General features: G+C 42.6%; 1 protein-coding gene across 1 annotated transcript; it reads left to right on the top strand.

Moving 5' to 3' along the window:
• On the top strand, positions 1 to 8,294 carry PRDX1 (peroxiredoxin 1). The gene is made up of 6 exons (XM_005151088.3): positions 1 to 68; positions 3,736 to 3,852; positions 4,826 to 4,979; positions 5,249 to 5,371; positions 6,225 to 6,355; positions 7,908 to 8,294. Exons 2-6 carry the CDS (start codon positions 3,747 to 3,749, stop codon positions 7,991 to 7,993), a joined length of 600 nt encoding a protein of 199 aa, XP_005151145.1. The 5' UTR covers positions 1 to 68; positions 3,736 to 3,746; the 3' UTR covers positions 7,994 to 8,294.
• Positions 8,295 to 10,199: the final 1,905 nt, after the last annotated feature.

Consider the following 10,199-nt stretch of genomic DNA (forward strand, 5'->3'; position numbering starts at 1 on the left):
GGGAGTTGCCGCAGTTTGTGTCGGCCTGGTGCTACTGTGAGGGTGCGATCTGCGAGGAGGCTCTTTGTGTAAGTCCGGGGGCAGCGGGCCGCGTGCACGCTGCAGGGTGGTGATCGGGTAGGGTTTGGGGCAGTCTGTGTGTTCTGGTTTTCTGTTGGTTTTGGGTTTTTTTCGCGTTTCTTCGGGTTTGTTTCCCCTCCCCCTCTGCTCGGATGGGCTTTTGAGCGCAGCGTTCAAGGGCGAGCTCTCGCTCCGCATCGCGCCCCCTAAGGAGCGCCGCTTTCTTTCCTTGTGCGGTTTTATCCTTTTCTTCGGAAGCACGATGGTATACGGCCGTAGATAACTTCCGTGCACTCCTGCCTTTACTGGTGTGCCGCAGGGGGGGGTCGGGAGCGAAGGTCCCTCCGCATCCTGCTGCGCTGGAAGCCGTGGCTCGGCCTCTCGCTTCTAAATCCTTAAAACGGCTCAGAATAATGCTTGGTGCAGCATACCTGGTGGTGGGTGTTCCGTGGAGCAGAGCGATATAGTGGCTTTTTGCGCGGGTGAAGCCTTAGAATTGGCGTAAGAGGGTTTTTCAGCGAACCGCGTTCTGTGGTCTGGGTGTAGGTGTCTGCGGCGTGCTGGAACCCAGGAGGTCTGTGGCGATGTCGCTGTCCTCTGACCGCAGCCTCCTGGTAGTTTAACCGCGTTTTGGTGACAGTCTGAAGGTAGCAAAGGGGAAGATGGGTGGTGTGTTTTGAAACGGCCTTTCGCTTTTGTTCAGGATATCCTAAAGGTATGGATTGCTGGCTAAGAGTGCAGGCCTGGCTTATAATTGCAAGTTGGAGATAATTGAGGCCGTGTGTGGCTGTGAGCAACAAAGATGTTCTGACCTGATTCAAGTGTACTTGATTGGCAGTGTCCATTCCCCTTACCTCTAGAAAGAAGGGCAGTCAGGGCGACTTAGTGCCAGGTCCTTCTCTGGGATCACCGCAGTCCTGTGTATTGCTACACGCTTGGGGAAGAGTAGGTGGAAAGCTGCTTGGGGGGGAAAGGACCTGGGGTGCTGGTTGACGGCCAGCTGAATATGAGCCAGCAGCATGCCCAGGTGGCCAAAAAGGCCAGGAGTATCCTGGTTTGTATCAGTAGGGACAGGGAAGTGATTGTTCTCCTGTACTGCGTGCTGGTGAGGCTGCACCTCGAATACTGTGTTCAGTTCTGGGCCCTTCACTGCAAGAGGTATTGAGGTGCTGGAGCAGGTCCAGAGAAGTGCAGTGAAGTTAATGAAGCACAGGTCTCATAAGGAGTGGCTGAGGGAAGCAGGGCAATTTAGTCTGGAGAAAAAGAATACTCAGGGGAGACCTTCTGTCTCTACAGTTACCTCCCAGGAGGTTGTAGCAAGTCTCTTCTGTCAAGTAACAAGCAGTGGGACAAGAGGAAGTGGCCTCAAGTTGTACTAAAGGAAGTTTAGATTGGATTTTGGGAAAAACTGCTTCACTGAAATTGTTGTCAAGCATTGGAGCAGGCTGCCCAGGGAGATGGCTGAGTTGCCATTCCTGGAGGTACTTAAAAAGACATGTAGATGTGGCAGTTGGGGGTGTATTTTAGTGGTGCACTTGGCAGTGCCAGGTTAACAGTTGGACTCCGTGTTGAAGGTTGCTTCCAAACTAAGCAATTCTATGGCTGTATGAAATAACATTGAGTCTGGTCTGTTTCTCTGTGGATTAGGAAATGCTGTGGTTAAAACTCCAATCAGAACATATGAGAATACACACCCCACACAGAAAAGCAGAAATGTTGGCCAGTCACAGTCAGTGCTCTGAGGAAAGCAGATGATTCTCCTGCAGTACAAGACAACTGAAATCTCCTGCCAGTATTAAAAATACTCATGTTAACTAAAAAGAGGGCAGTAACTTGTAGCTTAGAAAGGGGAAGTATCAAAGAGCAGTCTGACAGTTTTTGACATTGAATGCATAGTAAATACTCCAAGGGATTGCTGGTGGAGCAAATATAGGATTGTCATAGCACTGAGCGAAAGGATGACCTTGAGTTTGAGTAATGGAAAAGAATGTGATTCAGTGATAAAATGTGGGGTCATAAGCTCCAGACAAGAACAGCTCTTGCTTTTGAGATGAAACTTTCTACTTGTAGGCATCTCCAGTAAATACTGTGCAGTGGCTGTCCTCCTGTACCTCCTACAGAGCTGCAGTTTCAGAATTCCACCTGCATTTGTGGCACGTGTGATGCTTGGCAGAGGGATTATTAATGCCTTCCTGCTAGGCTGCTCCTGTACAATCCTGTGGACACTTGGTAGTTCTGGCCACCTTCATTTGTAAGACTCACTCCCAGGCCTGCTGCAGCTGAAGACTGAAGCCTTGGGTTAATGCATGGATAAATAATTTTATTGCAAAAAGCAGCTAGAAATGCTGGATGTATTGACACTCCTCAAGATGAAAATTGAGAGGTAGTTGATTACTGTCTGTATACTGTCAGGGTATCAAAGAGAAACTTTCAAATGTAAAACCATTACTAAAAAGACTAAACTTGGATTGAAAGCTAAATGCTTATGACTTACGGGCTAGTTTTTCAGGAAGAAAGTGGCTGGCAAAGAAGAGCCAAGCAAGGAGGTGTTCCCAACCCTTTTTATAATGGACTTGGTGCCTTGCAGGCAGGACTTGGAAAAATAATTGAATCTCAGCTTTCATTAGTAACATGAGACTCATGTTAACCTTTCAGAGGGTTTGTTTTTTTTATTGTCAAGGCAACTAGTACTTGTAGCAGTGTATGGAATGACCTGAGTGAAATCACTGAAGATTTTGAGTTGAAGAAACCAGGTTCATAATCTGTCAAATAGATAATCTTATGCTATGGAAGTAACTGGAATTCTGATGTGATACACTGCATTCCCAGATGGAGCAAAAATACTGTACAGGGTGTATTACAAATGACTGGCTTTTAGAGCAGGCATCCAGAAGTAGACTTCTCTTATCCTTGTGTGCCCTCTTTTTTCAGTAGACTTGGGGGTGGGTGGAACAACCTGGCTGTACTGATTTAAGACTTGGTGAAATTTTAATTGTTAACATAGGATATGATTGCCATGTATACAATGAGTCTTGTCACAAATAAAACAAGGTTTAATTGTTTGAAAGGCTGGAGTTATGCAGAGCACTGGTCTCTGGGGGTTAACAAAAGTTCTTTTGTTCTGGGATCAATGGGAGGATAAAGTTTGAGAGCTTAAATTCCCTTGCAAAATTGAACAAGGGTCTCCTCATCAAAAGTTCTTAAAAAAAAAAACCCAAAACAAAAAAAAAAAGCACAACCAACACCCCCTCCCCCCCAGCCCAAAAATACAACCAGACTTTAACTCATCCACCGAAGTGGAATGGGAGGGTGGAAAGATTTACAGAGTACTCCTGAAAATCTGGGTTAGCCCTGTCCCAGATTTTGGCCTGTTACTGGTCAAAGATCACTGTTATTGTATCATTAGAAGGTGAATGAACCACAGATTGTGAAGTGCTAGTAGTGTTTATAGCAACTTTGTCTGGATATATATAGACTGAGGGGAGAAGTTAGTGTGTTGACTGGACTACCCAGGTGACAAAACTAATTCACTCTTAAGCCTTGTGTTGCAAGACCAAGTGCTGCTAAACTGTCTTTGGGGTTCAGTCTAGATTAATAGGATACTTCGAATAAATGCTTACTTCCAGGGGTAAACCTACTATTATCTAAATTGTATTGTCATTATCCCCTATGTAGATTAAACCAAGATGTCTTCAGGAAACGCTTTCATTGGAAAACCAGCCCCTGACTTTACTGCCACGGCTGTAATGCCAGATGGACAGTTCAAAGATGTCAAACTTTCTGACTATAGAGGTAAGCTTCTGTGCTTCTCTAATCACAGATGTGATCTAGCTGTATGTAATAGTGGATATATCTTGATTTGGTTTTGAAGTAATAGTGACCACTTGTCAGTGGACTGAAGTACACAGCTTGTGTGGTGGTTCTCAGTCATGGCTGGACTGCTTGGGAAGCTGTCAGCAGCATGGCTGAATGTCCCAGCTGTGGGAATTGTGGATAATTAGGATAAAACTCCTCTAAACTGTAATTTTGGATCAGACTTGTTTGTCCTGTTTGTCATACGATTAGATTAGTGTAACATCGCCAAACCATGTGTAACAGCAAAATCTCTGTCAATGGAAAGTAGTTTCTTTCCTCTAACCAGTGCAGTTCTTTTCTAGAGTACTAGCAAAATGTTTGCCGTGCCAAAAAAGCTTACTAAAATCAAAGGGAAAGCCTGCAGTGTTTGAGTATTAATGTGGATAGCTTTAGAAAGACATTTCTGAAGATGCTGTGGCTTGGCCTCTGTGAGGGTGGTGAGTGGGTATTATAGGCTAGTCACCCACTCAGTTAAAATGTCTCCTTGGCTTTTAGCCTTTCAGACCTGTGGTGTTGCTTCACTCTTGTTAGTTAATCACAGGGTCTTCTAGTGTGTGTACTAGGTGTACTCTGGGCAGGCCCATGAGAGTAGACCCAGAAGATAGGCATTCCTGGTCAAATTTAACAGTGTGGTTTTGAAGGCTGAATTGGGCTCTTTATTAGCTGCAGAGTGGCCTTGAAGACTGTAGTAAATGGTATTTGGCTGAAGTACAAATCCCCCAAGGTACTTCATGGGCTTGCCACCTATATAGAAAGTCTTAAAATAGAGGCATCTGTAATTTTCCACTTGATCTTTAAAGATACAGTTGTATCAAGTCCTTTCTCTTCTGGCAGTATTTGAATGGTTGATATTGAATATGACATCTCTTGTAAAAGTAGGAGAGATTAACTGTCTATACTGCTCTTCCAGGAAAATATGTTGTGTTCTTCTTCTACCCCCTGGACTTCACTTTTGTCTGTCCAACTGAAATTATTGCATACAGTGACAGAGCCGATGAATTCAAGAAAATAAACTGTGAAGTAATTGGAGCTTCTGTTGACTCTCACTTTTGTCACCTTGCCTGGTAAGAATTGGCCTCTTAACCTAAGAGTGTTCTGTCTGGTTTTGGTTCTTGCAGGAACTGAATCCTGAGTATTGAAACTTGCTTACTAAAGTATCAAAGGCACTTGAAGTATTGGTAGCACCAAGTGCTTCTGAACAGAACTGAGGATGCTGGTTCTGTTGCCTCATGGCAAGCCAACTATGATACTGTGGAAAGGATCAGCTTCTGTTACACCTTACATGGACAGGTTAGAATTAAGTGTTTGTAACATTTGAACTGCCTTTTTTTAGGATCAACACTCCAAAGAAACAGGGAGGTTTGGGTACTATGAAAATCCCATTGATTTCAGACACAAACCGTTCCATTGCCAAACAATATGGGGTACTTAAAGAGGATGAAGGTATTGCATACAGGTAAGGTGCAAAAGGTAAACTTGCTGTTGAAGTTGTATGTTGCAATAGAGCATGTCAGGTGAACACAGCTTGTGTATATTTGAACACCTACAGCAAGCTGAAGCTGTTAGCTACTCTAGATGTAAACTGCTTCAAACTGTCAGACCACCCCTACAAGGGGGACACTGCTTAGTTCTGAGTATTTAGACTTCATGGTTTTGGTAAGCAGAAGAAATGCCTACTGCTTCCATTCAGTTACTAATCTGCACAGTGCAAGTCTCATGCAGGTGAGCTGCTGCAAACACTGGTAATGCAAGGCCTTACATAGTCAAGGCAGTGATTACAGGTATTTAGTAGTTTAAACCCAAGTACAGCTTGGGTTTTAATTAATCTGTATCTTGTTCTTGACTGTTCCCTTAAAGTTGCCCCTTAAAGGGAGTTGAACTTCTTTTAATTCTTAACATGACTTTGGAGGAATAAATGATGAGCCATTGCTGGGTTGGGTTTTTGAGAGCAGTGTGTGTAGTTTTTCTTTGTATATAAGAATGCCTCTCCTTCACTTTTTTCCTTGGGCTTCTCTTCCACTTTGTTTCTCTGCTTGTATCTTCCTTAAATAGGAAACACTGTTTTCCTGCATAAGTGTTTTGACTTGGCTCCCATTCCTCCTAGTTCCTGCTGAATGTTAGGCTTTCAGCTGCTAATGTTCCTGTGCTATGTATATGACAAAGGCTTTAGTTTTTAGGGAGAGGTTAGTAATACAGATGTCACAACTTACTGCCATAATAGAATACTGAGCCTGAGTCTTTCAAAAGCTGCATTTAACTTCAGGGCTGTTCTTTTATTTTTTTTTTCTTTTGTGGTTTGTTTTTTTTAGGGGCCTGTTCATAATTGATGAGAAGGGGATCTTGAGGCAGATAACAATCAATGATCTTCCTGTTGGCCGTTCTGTTGATGAAACCCTCAGGCTTGTCCAGGCCTTCCAGTTTACAGATAAGCATGGAGAAGGTAAGAGTTTTCTTCTTTCTAATTTTAAGTGTGTTTTTCTAGAGTATAGTATTAAAGCAGGTTAAATCAAGGTTTGCAGAAAGGCATGCAGTACATGTATTAATCACAGGTATTAAGTACATGTAGCAATCAATCTGAAATGGAGCTGGTTCGGTAAAGCTACTTGTTGAAGGACACCATAGTGCTCTTTTTCCACTTAATTGTCCATGGAGTATGTGCTGAAATACCATTTAAATCAGGTTGGTGCTCAGTGGCTCGCTGAGCACATAGTGGTTGTATCCCTTTCAATTGGATACAGAAAATACTTGAGATGGAAATTAAGAACATATAATAACTTGAGCTCCAAGGCTAAGTATAATTTAGGCTCTGCTTTCAGATTTGGTAAGTTGAGGCTGCCTGCTGACTTTTGCCCCCACTAGACATGGACACAATGTAGTGAGGGGAAGATAGATGAGGGGAAAATGGAGTCTTTGTGGCCATAGTTCAGGAATGATGATTTGCTTCAGGCTGGTAGCTTTTCTGCAGTTTTTTTTTAAAAAAAAGGCACTGCAGATTGAAGTTTTGAAAGATTATGGAAACTGAAAATTGCTGTGTAGTTATTAGTAGTCTTTAGCTGTCACTAGTTAATGTACAGTACATGTGACTGCTGGTCACATGTAGCTTGCTTCAGAACTGGTACATCAATGGCAGGTTTTATTAAAATTAGCTGCAATTGTGGCTGGGTGCTAGCCTGAAGAGATTGTGTTTCACTTGTATGCCATCATCCTCTGTCAGCTGAGGACATGTCCCTAATATTTGATGGTGGAGTAGTCACATGTCATACAAGCGAAGCCTTTGGGGGTTTACTGTGCCCTGGAGTAGTCAAAAGCTGGCAAATTTTCTTCCAGAACTAGTACTGCAGTCTCATCTAAACCAGGATAGACCAGAATAAGGTGTGGAGCAATCTTCAAAAGCTGACAATACTATAGTAAGGCTGCTGGTTGTGTGTGGAGCAAGCATCGAGCTGTGCATGGCTGTATATGAGGAAGACCATGCTCGAAAAATACTGCAATTTTGAGTCCATGCAGCCTTTGCATCTTGGTAGCTTTTTGATAGCCATATAGGGGAACTAGAGTTTAACTTTTCCTCCTTCTCCCTGTTAAACTGGAGGATGTAACTAAGGTTGACTTAAAGATGAGGAGAATATAGACTTGACTGGATCTGAGCAGAGAAGTGGACTGTAATCCTTATAAAGCTTTCTCATCCAGACTGCTAGAGTTGGTGTGACCTTGCTGTCAAGCTTCTGAGAAGCTTTTAAGCAGGGTGGGTGGGGATGGGTGTATGTGTAAAGGGCCCACTGTTCCATGGGCAGCCACCAAGTTCCGTGGGTGCTACTACCTAGTAAACAAATGTAAATGAGTAAAATGAACATAATGCTACACTGAGTATTTAACCTTCTGTATGTTGCAAAGATGTATACATGTTCTGAGTTGCTAGTTTGCTTTAATGTTACATAAAAAAACATGTTCTGGGGGAGCAGCTGGTAAGACTTAAAACATTCTTATCATTTCAGTGTGCCCAGCTGGCTGGAAGCCTGGCAGTGACACAATCAAGCCTGATGTTCACAAAAGTAAAGAGTATTTCTCCAAGCAGAAATAAACCTCCAGTCTGCATGGAAACTAGTATGCCTTACGTAAGGAGCAAGCATCAGTTACTGAACTTTGACTAAGTCATTGCATCTGAGTCAAGGGATCATCCTATAGGTATAAGCAGTAACTTTTTTTTTACTCGAAGGAAAGTTTGTCCTGTTGACAGTACCTTCATAGAAAATCGTAATGATCAGTATCTGTACATTAAGCCCTAATGACTTTAGTGACAATGCAGTGTATCTGGTTAGACATGTGTTGCATATAGAGCAGTGGTATCCTTTTGTAACTCTATTAAAGTTGTGGAAAGAGCATACTGTCTACTGTTCTTATGTATCACCATCAGGAGACCTGAAAGTTTGGTCTGCTGAGCTGTCTGTAGATATCTCAATTCTAAAGGCCTTTTACAGCTCTGTTAGAATGGGGATATTAATGGTTTTCATGTTGCAGTAGTAGAGTACTCTTTACACTTGCCATAACTTTGCTACTAAGAGGAGCATGGTTTGACCTTAGTCTGTCAGAGCTAAGCAATACTACAGCACCCAGAGTATGAAGCATAGAGGTAACTAACAAAGGCTGGGCATGTTTTTCATGTTCTGTGTAACAGGTCAGAACTGTGACTGTTTATGCTAAATTTCTGGGAATCGGTACTCAGTTTCAACTCACAGGAGTGGAAGACTGGCCTTTCTGAAAGCAGACTTCCCTGGATATACAGCACTTGTCCTTGGTCTCTCCCACTGCATGGAATGAGAGTGAGAATATGCCAGTTATCCATTAGCTTGTAGTTGTATGACTAATATCAAAAGAAGAGCAGCACTATAAAATCTGGCGCTTGGGTGTGCTCAGCCTTGTCTTTTATCTTTGCATTACAAAAGCATGCATAATGTAAAACAAAAAGCACATGACTGTGGTGTTAAGTAACATAAAGCTGTGTAGCTTCATGGTTAAAGGTGGCTTGAATAAAGTCCTGAACTTCAGAGCTGGGGATTTGGGTAAGGAGAGATTGCCTAGCAATAGAAGTGAATTAGAACCCTGTGATCTTGATGTACCTGGTAAAGACCAAACTCTTAAACCCCAATATCTTGCATGTAACTTCAGCTCCTCAAGCAGTAAACAAGTTCTGTCCTGCTTAAAGTGAGCAGTAATGAAGTTGAGGCCCAGGGCAACTTAACATGAGTCAGAAGTGAAAGTTGCATGCCTTCTACAGTTGGAAGAAATTCTCATTGCAGAAGCCTTGCTGTTGAGTATTGCAATAAACACTACAGTAGCTAATCCCCTGGGTCATGCTTAAGTGCCACAAATCTGAAGCTATATGGAAGTTTTGTTTAGTTGGATAATTTTTTGCTTTAGTGTTTAAAATTCTCATTAAGATAACAAATGAGGGTAACACTGTAGGGTGGCATTGAGAAGTAACAGGAGTGTTTATATGGGGTTCAAGGTAAGTGAATGAATACTAACCAGTTTGATTGGAACTAGATGATCTTAAGGTCCTTTCCAACCCTAACTATTGTATGATTTTAAGATATTTGTGCTCAGCCAATTTCTTTCCTAGCAAATGAAAAGGAGTAAAACCAGTGCTAATCTAATGTAAAATGTACATGAGTCTTGTCTGGCTCTATTAGCATTGAAATGTTATGAAATTAATTACAGTTTAGAGCGTACAGTATTAGTGTGTTCACATCTTGTGGAATGGGGCATCTGGTGTAGCTAAAGTAACTTCTGCTCTTACTCAGAAAAATTGCACCTGTTCTAATTGGGCTATTTTTATATATCTATAAAGAAATGCTGTATAATCTGAAGGGGGCCTACAGGGATGCTGGGGAGGGACTGTTCATTAGGGACTGTAGGGATAGGACAAGGGTAATGGGTTCAAACTTAAGCAGCAAAGGTTTAGATTGGATATAAGGAAGAAGTCCTTTACTGTTAGGGTGGTGAGGCACTGGAATGGGTTGCCCAGGGAGGTGGTGAATGCTCCATTCCTGGCAGTGTTCAAGGCCAGGTTGGATGAAGCCTTGGGTGACATGGTTTAGTGTGAGGTGTCCCTGCTCATGGCAGGGGGGTTGGAACTGGATGATCTTAAGGTCCTTTCCAACCCTAACTATTCTATGATGTCCTACTAACTCCTGATAGTGTAGCAAATAAGGTTGTTCTGTGCCAAACTGAGGGCTTCTACTTTAATGATGAAGTTCAGGCCTTCACTATGATAGAAACCCCTTCTC

This window comes from Melopsittacus undulatus, chromosome 6 (assembly GCF_012275295.1).
Source record: "Melopsittacus undulatus isolate bMelUnd1 chromosome 6, bMelUnd1.mat.Z, whole genome shotgun sequence".
In the NCBI taxonomy this organism is placed as follows: Eukaryota; Metazoa; Chordata; class Aves; order Psittaciformes; family Psittaculidae; genus Melopsittacus; species Melopsittacus undulatus.

Coding starts and splice junctions, on each gene's coding strand:
- PRDX1 (XM_005151088.3), top strand. CDS start 3,747: ATGTCTTCAGGAAACGCTTTCATTGGAAAACCAGCCCCTGACTTTACT. Junction 5,372..6,224: donor GATGAAGGTATTGCATACAG/GTAAGGTGCAAA, acceptor TGTTTTTTTTAG/GGGCCTGTTCATAATTGATG. Junction 6,356..7,907: donor TACAGATAAGCATGGAGAAG/GTAAGAGTTTTC, acceptor TTATCATTTCAG/TGTGCCCAGCTGGCTGGAAG.